The 21,049-nt window shown below is 43.6% G+C and overlaps 1 protein-coding gene across 1 annotated transcript; it reads left to right on the top strand.

The window, feature by feature from the left end:
- The first annotated feature begins 360 nt into the window (after positions 1-360).
- LOC308688270 (B-cell receptor CD22-like) lies at positions 361-19,775 on the top strand. Its single transcript, XM_081361231.1, has 10 exons — positions 361-399; positions 11,461-11,817; positions 11,907-12,155; positions 12,242-12,496; positions 12,588-12,836; positions 12,920-13,001; positions 18,456-18,501; positions 18,640-18,720; positions 18,880-18,943; positions 19,068-19,775. Exons 2-10 carry the CDS (start codon positions 11,544-11,546, stop codon positions 19,070-19,072), a joined length of 1,305 nt encoding a protein of 434 aa, XP_081217357.1. The 5' UTR covers positions 361-399; positions 11,461-11,543; the 3' UTR covers positions 19,073-19,775.
- Positions 19,776-21,049: the final 1,274 nt, after the last annotated feature.

Here is a 21,049-nt window from a genome sequence, read left to right as displayed (position 1 = left end):
CCAGTGTTTTACAAGCTAGGATAGTTGGTTTGCGTATGCAAATTAAAATAAAGTTATTCAAGCAATTATTTTCTCTGTTTCTTAAGAACAGGTTCCTTGTCATTACTATCTATATGCAACTTATTGAAAATAGATATTCCCAAGTTTGAAAACATTATTACATGAGCATCTTTATGCACTGACGTAAAGTTTCTCTTGGCTTAACTTTTATGCCTTTAGTCTAATGTTGTTAAAATGTTAAACTCTTCCTCTGCTTAATCTGCACTAGTTGAGGTGTCATAAGATCATGTGAAAATATAGTGTGTTAATCACGTGTCATTCAGAGTGTGAAAACGCATAAACTGGTTTAATCCTGATCATTTGTAGTGCTGTCACTGGTCACTGGTGTTGGTGAAACGGGTAAGAGCATGATTTTATAACTGTTCTGTTAAAAATCTTAAGTGTGGGGGATTTATGGGAGATTAGTTGGGGCTAGTTGTCACAGGGCTGTGTCTCAGTAACTATATGGTTTAAAATCAAAAAGTCTAATTGCACAAAAATGTTTTCTCTAGCAGTTTGTTGTATGTTGGTGACAAACAAGTCGATAAAAATCAACTTGAATCTTTTACAAAATATAACTGTGTAATACAAGCTGACTATATAATGAAAGCTGCTGTCAATCAAAAGGTGGCAGGGACAGAAGTTGGACAGTCCGTTCTCACGCAGTGTGAAAATGACTGTTGCGCAGCTATAGTCAAGATCAGTGTTGTGCAAGTTACTTCCAAACTGTAATACATTATAGGTCACTTGTTACTGTTGTTTAAAAGTAATTATTTACCTTACAATATGACTGTCTCAGAATTGTAATGCGTTACAATACTCCTGTATTACTTTTGAGTTACTTTCACCAAAATAACTACAGAAGTAGAATTTAACATTCTAAAATGACAAAATGTACTACCGAACATTTTACATCCAGTAGAAGGCGATATGATGTAGCATAATGACTGTGGGCTATCCAGGCTACTAACAATATAGCATATATTTGGCAAAGTGAAGGCTCAAGACAATGCAAGAAAGGATGACAGACAGAATCACAAACGATCCAAGTCTGTTAAAAGTATGGTAGAGGTAAAGTGATTATCTGGCAATATCTGGGAATAGCTTGGGCCTATTCATATTAGACACAACACACAGCACATTTGTTCTTTTCTTGTTGTTGCCATTATTTTATTCTCTTTTAATTCAAGAGGTTCACAACACAAAACTGTTACAACACAACATAACATAACTTATGCTTTCTCGGGAAGTATAAAGTGCAGTTGGAGGACCAACTCTCAGCCTCAGTCATTTTAATCCATATAAATAACATATAGGCTAAACATAGCCTAACTGATTAGAAAGAAAACACAGAACAAATAGAGATCCTTAGGCCTATATGACTCTAAAAGACTAACATTGTGCAGCATCCACCTGGACGATGTGACGGCAGCCATATTGCGCCAGAACGCCCACAACACACCAGCTTATTGATGGAGAGGAGACAGTGATGAAGCCAATGAGTATATATGGGGATGATTAGGAGGCCATGATGATGGATTGAGGCCAATGGACTAATTTGGCCAGGATGCTGGGGTTAAACCCCTGGGATTTTTAATGACTACAGAGTCAGGACCTCGGTTTAATGTCTCATCTAATGGACGGTGCTCTTTGACATTATAGTGTCCCCATCACTATACTGGAGCGTTAGGACCCACACAGGCCACAGGGTGAGCACCCCCTGCTGGCCACACTAACACCTCTTCCAGCAGCAACCTAGTTTTCCCAGGTGGTCTCCCATCCAGGTACTGACCAGACTCAATCCAGCTTAGCTTCAGGGGGTGGCCAGTTTTGGCCTACAGGGTGATTGTCACGGTTTTGTTTTTGGGTTTGTTCACGTTTTCCTTGATTCCTTGTCTGTCATGTGATCCCTTGTAAGTCATGTGATCCTGCCATGTGTTCCCTTGTCTGATGTGTCATGTTGTCATTGGTTAATTGTTTCATTGTTCACAGGTGTCCCTTGTCTAGTCATTAGTCTTGTGTGTATTTAAGCCCTCATGTTTGCCATGTGTCTTGGTCAAGTATTGTCTCCTGTAACTACTGTTGTGAGTCCTGTTCATGATCATGTCTTCTTTTGAGTTTTCATGCCACGCCATGTTTTTGTTTCATGTTTGGTTTTGTTTATAAAAAACTGCACTTGGGTTCTCATCTCTCAACTTGCCTCCAGTGGAACCTCTTTACAGTGTTATGGATCCTGGCTGCTTGGATCTGCTCGACGTCGCTTTCCCCCGGCCAACAGCCATCTGCGGCAGCTGTCCCAGGTCTGCTGAGACATCATCGGCCACTCTCGCCCAATTGCATCGACCGGAACTGCTGGCGGATTGAGGCCAAACTGTTGCAGAGTGGCTCGTTTCAGATCATCGTAAATCAGGAGGTTCTGTACGGGCACTTCTAAACCCAAACCTCCCGGTTTACCCAGCTCCGGAAGAGCTCACTTTGGGCCTGGACGAGGGCTTGGAGTAACGAGGATTGCATGACGACAGCGGTGTTTCTTCTTCCTTTCTTGCGTTTTGGCACAGATACAGCGCACAAGTCCTCAGTCCACTTTCTCTCAGAATCTCCCAGTTTCCCAGTGGCTTTTATCTGTTTCTCCATTCCAATCACTGCAACAAGACACAGATGTTTGTAGTTTTGCACTTGACCTACTTACTCACCGCTCATCCCCAGTCTCTCTATCCCGCTGCAGACTTCACTGAACCACACCGCCCTCGCCACAGACATATATACTGAATAATATATTTGATGAAACATCTAATGCAATGAGAATGTGAAAAACTTAATGTGTAACAATGAGACAGAAACGACAAGACTTCTGGCCAGTTGCATAAGCCGCTAAGACTAGTCTTACAAGCTAGTCATCACATTTTCTTCTTTAAAACTGTTCATAACTTCTCTGTTCAAAAACCGCACAAATAACTGTCAGTTACATAAAAACGTACATTGCACTAATCTGATACCGAAAAGTGTGACTGACTGATCTGATCTATCATACTAGATCTTAAAGGGACACTCAACTTTAAAATGAAAATTCTGTCATCATATACTCACCCTCATGTTGTTTCAAACCTGTTTGAATTTCTTTCTTCTGCTGAACAGAAAGTAGGATATTTAGAAGAATGTCAGTAACCAGACAGTTTCTAGTCTCATTGACTTCCATAGTAGAAAAAAAATACACTATGGAAGTCAATGAGACCAGAAACTGTCTGGTTACTGATATTCTTCTAAATATCTTCCTTTCTGTTCAGCAGAAGAAAGAAATTCATAAAGGATTGAAACAACATAAGGGTGAGTATATGATGACAGAATTTTCATTTTAAAGTGGAGTATTGTCACGGTTCATGAATCGGCTGTCTCATTTCTTATGTGTGTGTCTGTGTGTGGGTGTGGTTACTCATTGTGTTGATTATTGTCGCCAGCTGTGTTCAATCCCCGTTCCCTTTATATGTGCAGTATTCCCATCTCATGTTGTCAGATCGTTGTGGCTTCCCCGGTGTCGTGTCCTGTTCCTGTGTTTTGCTCTCATCTCCTCGTGTGGATTCCTGTCTTCGTGGACCCTCGTCGTTTGTGTTCACGCTGTCTGGATTGTTTATTGTTCCTGGTTCCTGAGCACGTCGATCACCGCACGCCATCTCTGGGTTGCCCATTGAAGTCCCTGCGTCACATCTCCACCTGAGTGTTTGTTTCCCCGACCTGTGTTCATCTGACCAGCTCAAATAAAGATCCCTTTTACTTGCAATTGTATCCGTCTCTGTTTCACAACAGAACGATCTGACCAATCATGGATACAGCAAGTGTGGCCAGTTTGAATGACTTTCTCGCGCACAGTGTCACAAGAATGGATCAACAGGGAGAAGAGATCGCTAACACAGGTCACGCGGTTCAAGCACTCGTGACGCAGGTGTCCGAGCTCACCCAACAGCTACAACTTCTTCGTGTTCCCACTGCGCCGCCCACACCGCCCGTTCAGCCACCCCCCCCCCACCTCCGCAAGAGAATCAGCCGGAACCTCGTCTGCCCACACCAGAGAAGTATTCAGGTGATTCTGAGTATTGTAGAGCTTTTCTCACAGCATGTTCCATGCATTTCGCATTGCAGCCACGAACCTTCAGCACTGAACAGTCTAAAGTGGCGTTTGTGTTGACTCTCTGGGGAACGGCGGTGTGGGAGAACCTAAACACCTGCTGCGCCTCGTTCCAGGCACTCTCCACAGAGATGAGAAGAGTCTTTGATCGAGCGGTAGTGGGTAAGGAGGCGGCCAGATTACTCGCTGATCTACGCCAAGGTGATGGTTCGGTGTCGGACTATTCAATCCAGTTCCGCACCCTGGCTGCAGAGTGCCAATGGAACGAGGAGGCGCAGTGGGACATGTTCCTGCATGGGCTGGCTGACCGCGTTCTAAAGGAGATTTACATCCTGGACCTTCCCAAGACACTGGATGGCCTGGTGGAGCTCGCGTTGAGGGCAATGCGTCGCCAGAACCATACAGAGGACCCACGGGCCAGCGGCAGGAGCGCGGTCAGCCCAGTTTCCGATCATGAGCCCATGCAGGTAGGGAGAGCTCGGCTTTCCCCGGAGGAGAGGGAAAGGCGGAGATCTGTCACGGAACAGTGAATGAGAGACGAGGATACAATTGCAGAGGAGATTTATTAGAGACAATCAGACAAGGTACAAACTAAAAAAACTCAGGACTCCAGGAAACAGGTAACTCGGACAAGGAACCAGCACAGGACTACAAACACAGGGAGGCTAAATAGGGGAACAAACAAAGGAGGGAAACGAGAAGGACAGGTGGGACAAATTAACCAATAATTAGATAACAAGATGGGAGGGGCTAGACAATAGACAGGAGAGCACATGGCACAAAACAACAAACACCCATGTGCAGCACAAGACAGGACAGACATGTGACATTACCCCCTCCTTAAGGAGCGGCTACCAGATGCTCCACTAGGGACGGGAGGGACAGACCAGGGCGGGACGGGAGGGACAGACCAGGGCGGGACGGGAGGGACAGACCAGGGCAGAAACAGTCCATCAGGCGGCCAGAGCGGAGCAGACAGTCCAACGGGCGGCCAGGGCGGAGCCAACAGTCCATCGGGCGGCCAGGGCAGAGACGACCCCTCGGGCGGCCAGGGCGGAGCAGACAGTCCATCGGGCGGCCAGGGCGGAGACGACCCCTCGGGCGGCCAGGGCGGAGCGGACAGTCCATCGGGCGGCCAGGGCGGAGACGACCCCTCGGGCGGCCAGGGCGGAGCGGACAGTCCATCGGGCGGCCAGGGCGGAGACGACCCCTCGGGCGGCCAGGGCGGAGCAGACAGTCCATCGGGCGGCCAGGGCAGAGAAGACCCCTCGGGCGGCCAGGGCGGAGAGGACCGCTCGGGCGGACAGGGCCCAGGAACAGACACTGGCTCCGGCTGAGGAACAGACACTGGCTCCGGCTCAGGAACAGACACTGGCTCCGGCTCAGGAACAGACACTGGCTCCGGCTCAGGAACAGACACGGGCTCAGGAACAGACACTGGCTCAGGAACAGACACTGGCTCCGGCTCAGGAACAGGCACTGGCTCCGGCTCAGGAACAGGCACTGGCTCCGACTCAGGAACAGGCACTGGCTCCGACTCAGGAACAGGCACTGGCTCCGGCTCAGGAACAGGAACAGACACCACCGGCTCAGGAACAGACACCACCGGCTCAGGAACAGGAACAGACACCACCGGCTCAGGAACAGACACCACCGGCTCAGGCTCAGGAACAGACACCACCGGCTCAGGAACAGACACCAACGGCTCAGGCTCAGGAACAGACACCAACGGCTCAGGAACAGACACCACCGGCTCAGGAACAGACACCACCGGCTCAGGCTCAGGAACAGACACTGGCTCCGGCTCAGGAACAGACACTGGCTCCGGCTCAGGAACAGAAACAGACACCACCGGCTCAGGAACAGACACCACCAGCTCAGGAACAGGAACAGACACCACCGGCTCAGGAACAGACACCACCGGCTCAGGCTCAGGAACAGACACCACCAGCTCAGGAACAGGAACAGACACCACCGGCTCAGGCTCAGGAACAGACACCACCGGCTCAGGAACAGACACCACCGGCTCAGGCTCAGGAACAGACACCACCGGCTCAGGAACAGGAACAGACACCACCGGCTCAGGAACAGGAACAGACACCACCGGCTCAGGAACAGGAACAGACACCACCGGCACAGGAACAGACACCACCGGCACAGGCTCGACGGCGGCCATCTTGTCAGGGGACACAAGCTCGGCAGATGTGACATGAACACTCTCGGCGGCGGCCATCTTGTCAGGGGACACAGGCTCGGCAGACGTGACGTGAACACTCGCGGCGGCGGCCATCTTGTCTGAAGACACAGGCTCGGCAGACGTGACGGGAACACTCTCGGCGGCGGCCATCTTGTCCGAAGACACAGGCTCGGCAGACGTGACGTGAACAGTCTCTGTGGCGGCCATCTTGTCCGAAGACACAGGCTCAGCAGATGTGACGTGAATAGTCTCTTGCTGGGCAGACATGACGTGAACACTCTTGGCGGCGGCCATCTTGTCCGAAGACACAGGCTCGGCAGACGTGACGTGAACAGACTCTGGATCGGCAGACGTGACCTGAACACTCCTGGTAATCTCTAGGATCTTGGATAGCATAGAAAAATAATCCAATAACGTGTCAGCGGCCATCTTGTCCGAAGACACAGGCTGGGCAGACGTGACGTGAACAGTCTCTGACTGGGCAGACGTGACGTGAACAGTCTCTGGCTGGGCAGACGTGACGTGAACAGTCTCTGGCTGGGCAGACGTGACGTGAACAGTCTCTGGCTGGGCAGACGAGCTGTGTCTCCTCCACGCATGCAGTACCGCTATAGCATAGAAGAGATGCACGGCCCTCCTGGCCATGGCAGGACTGATGATAGGGAGTTCTGGGACCACCGGAACTGGGACCACCGGACTCGGGACCACCGTACTTGGGATCACCGGAACTGGGACCACAGGAACAGGCATGGAGGAAGTCTTCCTTCTCCTCCTCCATTTCGGGACCACCGGAACTGGAACCACCGGAACTGGGACCACCGGAACTGGGACCGTCGAAACTGGGACCACCGGAACCGGGACCACCGGACTCGGGATCAACGGAACTGGGACCACCGTTCTCGGGATCACCGGAACTGGGACCACCGGAACAGGCATGGAGGAAGTCTTCCTTCTCCTCCTCTGTTTCGGGATCAGCGGTGAAGTCTCTCCTTTCAGCTGACTGTCGTCAGCCGTGGTCCTCTCCTGCTCCAAAGTCCTTTGAGCGCATCTGGCGAAGTATTCCAATAAGGAAATAGAAGCTCCTTCTCCCTCTCCCTGCGGAAAAATCTCACTCCGCTGTATCCACATACTTTGGCTGGTTCGTTCTGTCACGGAACAGTGAACGAGAGACGAGGATACAAATGCAGAGGAGATTTATTAGAAACAATCAGGCAAAGTACAAACTAAAAAAACTCAGGACTCCAGGAAACAGGTAACTCGGACAACGAACCAGCACAGGACTACAAAAACAGGGAGGCTAAATAGGGGAACAAACAAAGGAGGGAAATGAGAAGGACAGGTGGGACAAATTAACCAATAATTAGATAACAAGATGGGAGGGGCTAGACAATAGACAGGAGAGCACATGGCACAAAACAACAAACACCCATGTGCAGCACAAGACAGGACAGACATGTGACAAGATCCCAAGGACTCTGCTTGTACTGTGGCAAGGCTGGCCACTTTCTCTATTCCTGTCCAGTAAAAGAGCAAGCCCGGTAGTAAGTATGATGCTACTATCGGGTGGGATCTCCGCCGAGAAGACCTCATCACCATCATCAACCCTCCTCCCGGTAAGACTGAGATGGGCAACCGCACTCAAGCACTGCTGGATTCGGGAGCAGATGGTAATTTTATGGACTTTGGACTTGGACTCAGACTCCAGATTCCCATCACTTCCCTCACTCACAAGATATCAGTCAACGCACTCAATGGACAAGAACTCCCCAGGATCTCCCACTCTACTGAACCCCTCACACTCATCACTTCTGGCAATCAGACTGAAATCATTTCCTTTTTACTTTAGCAACAATGGGTTGTACATTAATATTAATATTAGCTCAAATGATCTATAGGGAATTTTAATAATTAATCATGAAAATGATTAATATTTTGCATATTACAGTTACATTAATTTATCGCAGCTGAACTAGATTGATATATGAATGATTACCATAACGGGTTATGGTTCGTCATTAATACATCAAAAGTCTTATTTCAGCTCGAAGTTATGGGATAACTTTAATGGAATTGATTTAGCTATCAAACAATCTGTTTGTCCAGCAAACATTTAACGTAAGATTAACTTAACTCTCAAGGAAAATTATCCTTCTTAAAGAAAGAGTATCTTTTCCAGGCCTTGAAAAAACAACTCTCTGTGTTTGTAAAATTAGGTTACTTAAATCGTACCAAGATAAAGCAAATAGCTAAGATCGAACATTTCAGTGACTTAGTAACATGGGCAATTAAAACAGAGTCAATCAAGGACATATGGAATTTAATAATTGGACTCATACATTGAACTAAGGAATACATCAAACTACACAATACACACGGATTATATGTCTATGTACATAAAATACAGTTAAACAATACAAGATAACGAATAACAGTGAGAGAGAGAATAAAATGATCAGAATTAGAGAAAGATAGAATGACATAAAAGGATGAGAGAGAGGATGAGAGAGAGAGAGAAGGATGAGAGATGAGATCGGAAGTGAAAGCAAAAATCTATGGCTATGGCAAAAAAAAGGCTATGGCAAAAATCACAGACAGTAACCCTTGAGAGACCACAAAGAAATCACATTAAAAGTTATACTCTTTGTATGAGGAAGGAAGGCAGGGTCCTGCGTGTGTCTGCGTGTGTCAGGGTCAGGCGTGCGCGTGCTGTGTCTTCCGGGCGAGCGCGGGAGGTTCAACGAGTCTCTTTCTTTGAGGTGAAGTTGCCCGGGAATGATTCAGGCTAAGTTCATTCAGCTCGTGAATGAACAGAGGCGAATAGGAAAACGAAACTAGACTATAGAAAAACATACAAAGAAATAAAAGAGAAGAGAAGAGAAGAGAAGAGAAGAGAAGAGAAGAGAAGAGAAGAGAAGAGAAGAGAAGAGAAGAGAAGAGAAGCAGGCCGAAGCCGGTCCGGACGTGGGTTTCCAAAGTTTTGGAGGAGGGAGAAGAGAGCGAGAATTGAAGGTTTGGACTTTTTATCAGTGTCCCGTGTACGCCTCCTTTTCGTGGAGGACGAATCATCTTAGAGCATTCCGAGCGGGAAGATTCTCTTTGTGTGTTAATGCAGCCCGACCCTCGTGTGGAATCACGAGAGGGCAAAATATGATATTATGCTCAGGGAATTAAAACGCATGGAACCATAACGTTTATCACAGTCTCTTATCAAAAATCTCCTTCGTCTTGCAAAGGAGATTAAAACAATACTAAGGACGAATATTGACAAAGATAGCAACATAGAGATACATTCTTTTGTTGAACAAAGGCACTTTAAGATTACCTTACTGTAATCCAAAAACACAACTATTCTAATATCACACTGGTGAACATGCAAATCACCCGGAACACTCTTTATACAGTTGTTATAGTTGGTAAAATGAAATTTTACTAGTGGAAGTCCATATATGGCAATGTGTGTGTGTGTATGTATGTGTGTGTGTGTGTGTGTGTCATTCAGAATTCAGGCTGCTTTTGTGAACTCTTGTCCTTTCCCCCACCCTTTGGGGGGGGGGGGGTCAGGATGTGAGTCCCGTGAGTTGGCGAGATTTGAATCAAGGGACTAGGTTGACCCTTTTGCTCAACGCTCGGCTTGTTATAAATGTGTCATGTGCTAGCGAGGCTCGCCCGAGCGGCGCCCTCGCTGGTCAACATGCCCCAAAGGGGTCGTAAACAGAATGCTCTTTGTTTAATCAAGAAGAAACGAGCTGTGTCTTGCAAATCAGGAGTCGCCAATTCAGAACATCTGGCCGGATGGACTGTCAGTGTTGTTACATTACTCATGGACTCACCACTAGCACCAGTGGTTTTAGGGCACCCGTGGCTCACTCAACACAACCCCCGTATCGACTGGCACAATAATTCCGTTTCCACATGGAGTAACCGTTGTCATGTTGTTTCACAACACGTATCCCTTTAAGACACTGTCTTAACATAATGGCTATATTTATGTAACTGGCCCTTAAAGCAACAACATGTAACTTTTCAACCTTCATAATATATTTCCAAGACCCTTGTGATAGTACATCGACTTACAATAGGTTGAATGAGACGTCTGCCAGAGCCTGACGGGGTCTGTATCGCTTTTACTGGCACTATGTAACTTCGGGGTGCGGGTAGTAACCAGAGCTCAAAAAGAACTACAAAATTCGACTGCTTTACGGCATACGTCACTTTGCCCACCACTTCCTCAAATGTGGCCAACCAGCGCGTTTGTTTTCCTACGTCTGTTTTCGTCATGGCTGAAGCAGCAGCGAAACGTAAGAAGTCCAAGGTTTGTCGGAGTAGAGTCGGAAGAGGAAAAGGGAGAGTAATAAACTGAAAGTCAGGACGAGGATCAATATTGGTCGAGCGTTTGCTCGCTGGCGTTAGCTTATGGAGGAGGAGAGTTACCAGACCGATGCTGACTTGGCCGTCATGCTGTTGAACTAGTAAGTAACTGTAAATTGCTTGCATACTATCTTTAGTTTTTCTAATCTGTTGTCTGCCTGGCTACGTTACGGAAACTATCTGGTCCTCCATTTATTTATCTTCATGAATCAGCTAGTAGATGAGCGAATTATCAATCTGGTAGCTAGTAAACACTAACATGCGTTAGTTTTAGATGGTTAGGATGCTATCGCTATCATTCTCGTTCAGATTTGAGCATTGCAATCGACATGCAAATCGCAAATGTTTGAGTTAAAATGTTTAGTCTACTAAACATGTATAAATTATGAAAGGGGGAAGATTAATAATATTGTCATTGCCCATATGAAAAAAACCTGCATGCTTCATATACAGTAACCGTAAATCATTTTACGACAGCGGTAATGGACAATTCCGCTTCCAACCTGTAGGGCGACCGCAGAGGAAAAGTTCCATGTTGTTGCTTTAAAGTTCAAAAATAAGCCACTGTATATTTGTTGTAGGTGTTGATAGTGACATCACTCAGAATGGCTCCTCATCTTCCTCTAATCGTTCTTCTCATGATTCATGGTTAGTCAATGCAACACTTCAGAAACACTCAAGATAAATTTATGCACAAGCTGCTGCTAAATTGTTCAGGATGAATTTTGTGTTTCAGTGGTTTCAGGGGTTTCTAGTGCTGATTGGGGTGTGAGTTACAGTCCTTCACACATCTGTGCACTAAAGGACTCAACAGTGATAATGAGCTGCACCTATACATACCCTACTGGACATCAGATCATGAAAGTGTTCTGGACCAAAAAGTCTATAAAGGGCGAAGAGCATCCAGATCTGTCTAATGACCCTGAATACAGTCAGAGGCTTCAGTATCTGGGAGATAAACAGCAGAACTGCACCGTCAGACTGAGTCATGTGACACTGAAGGATTCACACATGTACTATTTCAGATTCCTCACTGATAAAGAAAAATGGACTGGTGCTCCAGGAGTGACTCTTAATGTCACAGGTGACTTTGGTGAGGTTTATCTCTTCTTCTGTGCATTATGTTGAATAATAATCAGTGTATGACAGCAGCACTAGATATAATGTGTGTGTTGTGTTCAGATCTTCAGGTGGAGTCTCCTGAGAGAGTGACAGAGGGAGATTCAGTCACTCTGAGATGTAAAAGCAGCTGCGCTCTGACTGACAGAGCAACATTCATCTGGTCCAGAAACTCACAGCCATTAACTGAGAGAAGAGACAGAAACAATGAACTCCTGCTGCAGTCAGTCAGAAGAGAGGATTCAGGCAGATATAGCTGTGCTGTAGACGGACACACTCACAGCTCTCCTGCTGTTCAGATCAATGTCATGTGTGAGTGCAGATTCATTTGTTCTCTTTAAATTAGGAGATTGTGTTTGAATTAGAAGATTTAAGGTTTTATTTTTTGTCCTTTTTAGATCCTCCAAAGAATGCTTCAGTGTCCATCAGTCCATCTGGTGTAATAGTGGAGGGAGATTCAGTGACTCTGAACTGCATCAGTGACTCAAACCCTCCTGCAGAAATCAGCTGGTTTAAAGCAGGAACGTTTGTAGGATCTGGAAGAATCTTCAACATCTCAAAGATCAGCTCTGATGACAGTGGAGAATACAAGTGCAAGTCCACCAATGAACATGGAGAGAAATACTCTGATAATGTGACTTTAAATATCATGTGTGAGTTAATGATCACCAGCACATATTTTCAAAATTTCTAAATGTATATTTTTGTAATATTTACTGTGAATTTTAATTTGGACCTTTTTAGACCCTCCAAAGAACATCAAAGTGTTGACAAATGGATCTGGTGAAATAGTGGAGGGAGATTCAGTGACTCTGAACTGCATCAGTGACTCAAACCCTCCTGCTCTGAACTTCAGCTGGTTTAAGGAGAATGAACCCTCAGCTGTTGGATCTGGACAGAGTTTCAGTGCACTACAGAGTGGACGCTTCTACTGTCAGGCTCACAATCAACATGGATCTCAGAGATCAGACGCAGTAACTGTCACAGTTAAAGGTAGAGCGGCTCATATACTTACATTACTATTTATAAAGTGATTTAAATGAATCTGTTCAGATGTTTTATTCCTTTTTTCTCAGTTGCAGGACATCTGGTGATATTATACATATCCATTGGAGGGGTTTGTGGAGCTGCAGTGATCATTACGATGTTAGTGATTTGGTAAGATGTGTGTTTGTCGTACTCTCTCGTGTGTGTGTGTGTGTGTGTGTGTGTGTGTGTGTGTGTGTGTGTGTGTGTGTGTGTGTGTGTGTGTGTGTGTGTGTGTGTGTGTGTGTGTGTGTGAATGAATGACTGAGTTAGAAAGTTGTGAATTCAGTGAGACGTCATGATGAACGTGAACTAAGGCAAAATTTCTCATCCTTTCTTTCCACACTGACAGCTACACAGTAAATTCCCCAGTGTTAAATTAACACTGCTCAGAGCACATATGGCCCCACTCTACATGGTGTTAAAGTAACACTGAAGCAGTGTTAAAGTTAATGAGACAATTAAGTGATTAATTGAGTGATGATTGAGCATTATTGAAGACACCTGATGATAACAAGCAGAATCACTGAAGGAGAAAATCTCAAATAGTAAGCCACCGTAATGGTGATGGGTGTTTGCTTTAGTTGGGCTCTTGACCCTTAAATTATTAACTTTAATTTTTGTTTGATTGCTGTATCTGACTTACAACTGCCAGATGAACAAAGAAAAAAAGTGATCTGATGGTGTTGGTTATGTTATGACAATCATCATTTGAACTTTGTTTTTGATTTATGTTGTTGGTTACAGCATAACTGTGATCCTGCATAAGAATCCAGGATTTTAGATATAATATAAAGGATTTCTTAAAAGTAAAAAAAAAAAAAATCTTTCTTTTAGGCACACACAGACGTCACGATTCAGTGTATGCATCTCAACAATGGTGACGAGCAGAATATTCAATTAGGAAAAGTAAATTACATAAACAATTCAGATCATAATTTATTCATACCGCAATGCATGATGGGAGCATGATTATGTTTATTCATACCGCAATACATGATGGGAGCATGATTATGTCACCATTGTTGAGATTCACAGGCTGATTACTGATGTCTGTGTTTCTAAATTAATACATTTGAAAGTGTTTTGATCAGAACAATGTTTATTAAATATATTGGATTATAAGAAAAATGCTGATAATCATATACTGTAAAATCACAGAATTGCTGCTAACAAGTTACACCAAACTATCTCAATAAATTTCATTTTCGGATCACAGCATGATTATGTCAAAACATAACCAACACTATTAGATCACACTTTTTCTTTGTTCATTTGACTGTTATAAATCAATAACAGCAGACAAACAAAGTCTAAAGTTAATAATATACAGTAAGGGTCAAGAGCCCAACTAAAGCAAACACCCATCACCATAATGGAGGCTTACAATTTGTGATTTTCTCCTTAAGTGATTCTGCTTGTTACCATCAGGTGTCTTCAATAATGCTCAATCATCACTCAATTGATCACTTAATTGTCTCATTAACTTTAACACTGCTTCAGTGTTACTTTAACACCATGTAGAGTGGGACCATATGTGCTCTGAGCAGTGTTAATTTAACACTGGGGAATTTACTGTGTACTCAGTTAGTTATTGAATGAGGAAATCTGAAGCTCACATCATTACTGCAGTAAATCCTGAAGATAGACCAGATTGCATCACATTCAAAATGGTAGTGCCACGTCCTATAGAGAAATATCATTGGTTAAACTCATATCTGTGTATTAATCATCAAATAGGTTCTGATCATAGGCGGAGTTTCACTTTTGTGCGTGGGGGGGCACCTACCGGCGGACCACGAGCTCAGATTTTTTGTATATGGGCTACCATATTTCATATAGCATACCATCTACATTTAAAATACATTTACAATGAACAAGGACTGCTATACAAAGAATAGCGTTAAAAACATATCTTACCTAATGCAGAAGAAGCCGCCTCTTTTTCCGAGTTGCATAGATGTCCACTATCTTCTCTTTGGACAAATTTGCAGTCAAGTCGTTCTCTATGCAGTAGGGAAAGATTCGAGAATCTGTCCTGAGCCATTGCAGATCGGAGCCAGTTTCTGATTCTTCTCATAACCGAGAAACTTCTTTCTGACGAAGCAGAGCCAACTGGCAGTGTGAGTGCAAGCTGCAGCAGACGGTAAACGTTTGGATATCTATCCTTCCGTACTTCATCTTGAAGTTTTTTAAGGGTGATCGGCGACGCGATTGCCAGCATAGTGTGCTGTCCAATGCAGCCAGCATAGTGTCTAAAACAGGGAGAAACAAATGACATTTAAATCTCTGTGATTCTGATCCCCATTGCGACCCACTTTTCATCATGGTTGGTACTATGTACTGCGAAAGCCCGGGAGGTTGTCGCAAAGTTCTTTTTCGTTTTCCGGCAGTTTGGGGTGCACTCTCTGCACAAAAACCAGCGACATCCTCACAAAACGTTTTCACCTGCTTCCACATTTCCTCCCATGAACTCTCCTCTCTGCAGCGATGTGTTATCATACTATTGACTGCTGAGGCCGCATCAGCCATGGTTGTACTTACACCTTGCATGTACATGTGTGTTACATGTACAACTCTGAGAACTTCCTCGAGAACAAGTAAGGACATAATTAAGCGGAGACTTGGCATCCACAGACCCAGTCTCAATTCCATCCAGTTCCAGATCCAGTGCTGTACTAGCTCTTTTGGTTTAAGAGCCAGTGTTTTCTGCATCATGAGAAATCTGCAATGGTTGCTTGGCTCTGCAAACAAGAAGTATAGTTTGTCAATGACATTTAGACACGTTTTAATGTCTCTGTTCACTGTACATGATTCAACGAGTACAAGATTTAGTTTATGTGCTATGCAATGCACATACACAGCAAAGGGGAATTCCTCTCTGATCCGTTGCTCAACTCCACTCAAATGCCCCGACATTACAGAGGCTCCATCATATGCCTGAGCAATTATGGGAATGTCTTTCAGCCCACACGACTGCAATCCTTCTTTAATGCCAGAAACAATCCCTGCAGCATCGCGAGAATTGGAAGTCAACAAAGCAAATAAATCGCTCCTTGATCTGAAGTCCCGCTGTGTATCTAATGCAAACAGAAAGTTGCTCATTCTTTGAGGACTTTGCTTCATCAGCAATAACAGCAAGAAAACCAGTCTTGTGTACTTTCTTGGAAATTTCTTCACGAATAAGCTCTGCCAAAGTCCTTTTAGGCAAGTCGTGCCACTCGGCCGCCATCTTGGCAACGCCTCCGGGCAGCTATTTCGGACTAACAAGACCAGGCTCCTATCTAAATGAATGGGCAGAGAGTCAGAACTGCACTTTCACTGGTCACTGGGACATATTTTACTGCTGTTTCTATACATGCAGTTTTTATGATAAAAATCGCTGAAAAAGTTTGACTTTGCCCCAAAATAAGGTTTAAAACGCCTTTTCCCCCACAGGTTATACTTTTACTACGCATGCGCAGGGGTTCACGACACCAACTTCATTTACGTCTCTATCCAGAATGTCGGTGTTGTGCATATTCAATGTCAATATTGTTCTCCTTTATTTAAATATAAGCAGGTGTGCACTTTATCAGTAATAACAATGTATTGTATAGATCAGTTGTTTTAACTATTCATTAAAATGAATCGGTTCAAATGAATCATTAGTTCGCGAATTGGACGTGTCATACGGTTGTGTGATTATCCCAGCAGTTAGGACATGGACATCCCACAAGGTTAGTGTCAACACAGAAAACATTACATCACTGGATAGGTTTTTTCGTTTATTTAGAGTATTTTTATGTCAGCTGAATGTGCGGAACACATTTCAGAGAAGATAAGGCAACGTATTTTAGCACAGTTCACACCCAACAGTAATTCAGGGGAAAAAAATCTCTGAACGCTCCAACATGAAACTTTGGTCTTCCGACCTTTTACCATCATGTCGTTTTATTTTGATTAATATGCGTGCGGGAGAGAGAGCAAGACAGCGCTTAATTTGGAGACGGTGAAGTTTTGTTTACACTTTCGCCTGGCTTCGGAAAGAGAGAGAGAGTGTGCGCGCGCGACCGGGGCTCTCTCTGCTTGTCCTTTCCATATGGTTCTTTCAGTTAAATATGCGCCCTGTCACTGATCTTGCGCACACAACAACTCGCTGTCGCAAAACCTCAACTGTGTGCATGCGTCAGTGGAACCAGACGATAGGTTTAAATGTTTCCCGGCTTGACTGTTAAAAGCAGATGATTGGCTTTCCAGCGGGAGGGGCGGGACATGTGCATACAACCGCCATCTTTGCCGTTACGGGTTTGAGGAAGTGGCATGTCTCTTATATAAATTGTCTCTGGCTCTGCACACAATGCAATTATTTCATTCTGAAAGTCTCGGCTTGTGCAGTTAAAATATTTGGACTGCATGGATTCGAAATCAGGGTCGTAATTTGAAAACAAATTACATATGCTTAAATAATTCCCCCTTGCTTCTGCATCAGTATCTTCACGATGTCCGCTGAAAGGGAGGCCTAATTTAGCAAACAATTTTATAATATTAACGGATTTGTACAGGTACTGTCTGTTTTTCTACTGTGCTTCGATGGCTGTGTGACAGCAGTCTCTGCCACAGATCCCGATGCACCAGCCTGTTTGTAGCTCTCCCACATCTTCATGCTATTTAAAGTCCGCGAAAAACGACTTTTCTCCAGTGTTGTGACGTATTTCCCAGTGAAAAAGAATATTGAACAGAGGGCAGGGTTTTACTCTAGTGCTCCTCCTATCCATCTCTCACTTATAGCAGACTAACAGTTTGAGAGGAGTGGTTAAGCGTTTCCCAACCCAAGCCGTCAAACCTACATCATCAGAGAAGGAACGCCATTCCAGGCCGGAAGTAGCTTTTCAGACTTTTTTTTTTTTTTTTTTTTAAGATTACAACGGCAACATTTTTTTTCTGTGTATTAACTTGCACGGATTCATTTTTCACCACAAGACTAGTAATATGCGCTAACAAAGTAAATGGGGTCAATTTTGATTTCAGTTGGACTTTAAATGTACCTGTGACAAAGCGTGTTTTGTCAGCTTCTCTGACAGTTTTTTCCAGGTCTGAGCTCCCACTTTTGTAAATAGTTCGTCTGCGTCTGATCTTGCAATATTTGAAAAAAAAAAAAACGAATCCAGTGAAATTGAGTACTCCATCCATGGGAACTTGTGATAGTAAAATGTAGAGAAGGCACCATTAACATTTCTAATTAGGCGCTTAGGAAAAGAAGAAAGTATGGGCTGTTTCGACTCAATAGCTTATAGAGGTCAACGTATCCAGATCCAGATGCGGCAGGTTGAGCGGGTAACTCCGCTGACACGGTGGCGGTGCTGCTGGATCCCAGGCCGGCTTTGTTCTCAGATGCGTCCTCGATTGCTGTGTCAGTAGCAGCAGTGGAATTGATGAATTCCACACTTTTACTAGTGGGTTTATTAAAAAAACGACAAATGTCCATTTTGTTTATTTAGCATGTAGATTAACATGCCCCCCTAGCCCTCCTCCCTCCCCCCCTCCCCCCAAACTCCGCCTATGGTTCTGATTGGATGTAATTGTGTCAAATCACTGTCTTTAAAGGAGAACCAGGTGGATGAAAAAGAGCAATGACACACAGGAGTCTCAGGTGAGAAAAAAATATTTTGTTTTTACTTAATTCATTTGTAACTTAAAGTTAATTAGTGACTTTATCTAGTGAGGTGTTTGCAGACATTATTTATTTTCTCTTTAATCTGTTTTTTTTTTTTTTTTTTTTATGGCAAAGATGAATCATCCCAGACCCGATCATGACAGACGCAACGCTTATGATGTTGAATTGAGTGATCCTGTGTATGAGAATGTAACGGTAAGTGTTGTAAGTGTTTCCTACAGAAGACTAAACTCTCTTCACCTTTAGAAAAAAGGAATTAATCGCTCAATGTCAGTGTGAACATATCTATATTGACTAAGAATATGGGAATTTTAATAACACACTCCTGTTTTTACTTTGCCTTCATTCATAAAGGCTGCTCAACTTGATGATTGTAAACCCGAACTGGACTCGTCTCTGTATGAAAATCTTCGAGCAAGTAAGAATACCCACTAGATAGAGACAAAACCCAATCTATTAGCCTTTCCTCTTGACAAATATTGTTGATGCTTTTATTGACATATCAATATTGTTTTCACTTTCTTTCTTTCTTTCTTATTCAGACTAACAAGAAGAGGCTGTAGCGTTTTGGAGACAGTAAATATTACAGCCTTTATTCATCTCTTTGTGGGAGGAGCCCTGAATGATTGACAGGAGTGCCATGATGACGTGTGACTGAAGAAATCAGGCAATCTTTTTATAGATGGATGTGCGATAATGAAAGTAAACTGTTAATGAATTTATGTAAAACTGTGTTTTCACTAGGTTGTGTGTTTCTCTTTATGCTTTTTTTTATCATGTATGAATCTTACTTCATTGAGATTATTAATGTTTTTGGCCGTGGGTTTATTGATGTTTCCAATAAAAGGCAGAAAAAGGCTCTAGTGTAAAACTCCACACTTTTCTGTCATTCAATAAATCAAGAATAACAGCATAAGACATATTAAAGACCATTACACTTAGATATTGCTAGAGAGAAAAAAATAGATCAAACTACATAAGATTATCAATATAAGGATTACTGCACAAAATTACACTCGCAATCTTGCTGTTGTTCGGAACAACAACATTTCTATAAGAAAAAGTCCCTGATATATAGCAATTTATGTTTCAACTTATTCCTTCCACGACAATGAAAACAGTTCAAACAGAATCCTCCGCTCGGAGCGATAGAGAAAACGCGGGCGATAATAACAATAACTTTTGTTTTCTATAGTGCCATTAAAGGAGCTTCTCAAAGCGCTCACAATATAAGACAATACAAGTAAAGTAATAAACAAAATACAAAATAAATCAAACAAAAAAGCATAGGTGGATTAAATAAACAAGAAACCAGCAATGATTACCACAATCAACAATAACCTACCTTTCCTAACCAAACCTAACAAAGTTTTTAAATGCGTTTAAACAATTCCAAGCAATTAGCTTTTCTGCAGCTGAAAAGAATAGCATGGGCGCAATTTTGCAATATCTCTGAGATATATAAAAAAAGAAGTCTTAACAACGTTTTGAACATGAGTGTCAAATGTCAATGGGGAATTAAAGATAACTCCTAGATTCCTTCATTTCTTCTGAAACTCAAATACAGAACCACAGAATAGTGATGTCCAGTTTGTGAATGAATCGTTCTTTTGAACCGGTTCTTTTTAGTGACCTGGTCGAACCAGAACACTAAAGCGGACTGAATCGTTCAAAACAAGTTTGCGTCTTGCGTCAGCGCTGATCCACAAGTTACTAAAGTTACTCACTTTCGGACATGCCTGAGTCCTGACAGTCCCTTCGACTCAAAATAAACCAATATCCCGGAGTATATTTTACTCCAGTAAATCCAACAGTTTACTGAGCTGGGACATGTTGTGCTGAGAGAAGTGATGAGCACGAGCAGCTGAGACTGTGCATGCGCGCACTACCGAACGTACAGGTACAGCAGATCTCGGACCACCAGTACAGAACCGAGAACTGTTTATTTCGGACATGTTCGACATACTGAGAACCGATGAGCTGATGAGCTGAGCATGCGTGCAATTCTTTCAGAGGGACGAAATGCATGTTTCTTAAGTATTTTATTGAACATCAATAAGTGTAACAAAATAAAACATGTTGGAAACATGTTTATCATATACTGTCTTTTCACTGTATTATTTTAAAGATTGGAAACACAATGAATCAATTGTAAAACTAAACATTTATTATTATACTAAAACATTATTTTCAGGAACAGCTAATTTAATTTCTAAGTAAATTGATAGGCCTACATTTTTGACGTAAACTCTTGCCAATGTTTTAAGGGTGCAAAGTAAATGTTTATAATGTGTTAATCAAAACATAACATATTTAAAGGGTAACTAAACCCCTGGTCAGAGCCTGACTCCACCCACTGGCAATATTTGAAAAATGCTAGAAAAGTGGGCAGACCCCAGCGGAGATAGAGGGGATGAACCGTGAGCGGGAGGGGGCGTGCACCTGAGACCGCTGTCATACTCTCTAAAATGGAGAGTGACTCACAGGGTCGCAAGACGACGTAAAGTACATGCATCTGATGACT

The sequence above is a fragment of the Scardinius erythrophthalmus genome, assembly GCF_964197995.2.
Source record: "Scardinius erythrophthalmus genome assembly, chromosome: 3".
Taxonomy (NCBI): domain Eukaryota; kingdom Metazoa; phylum Chordata; class Actinopteri; order Cypriniformes; family Leuciscidae; genus Scardinius; species Scardinius erythrophthalmus.
This window is presented reverse-complemented; position numbering and strand designations above follow the sequence as displayed.

Excerpts from the sequence above, each read along its gene's own strand:
- LOC308688270 (XM_081361231.1), top strand. The coding sequence starts at position 11,544 with ATGAGCTGCACCTATACATACCCTACTGGACATCAGATCATGAAAGTG. Across the intron at positions 13,002-18,455 it reads ATTACGATGTTAGTGATTTG|GAGAACCAGGTGGATGAAAA; the intron begins GTAAGATGTGTG and ends CTGTCTTTAAAG. Across the intron at positions 18,721-18,879 it reads CTGTGTATGAGAATGTAACG|GCTGCTCAACTTGATGATTG; the intron begins GTAAGTGTTGTA and ends TCATTCATAAAG.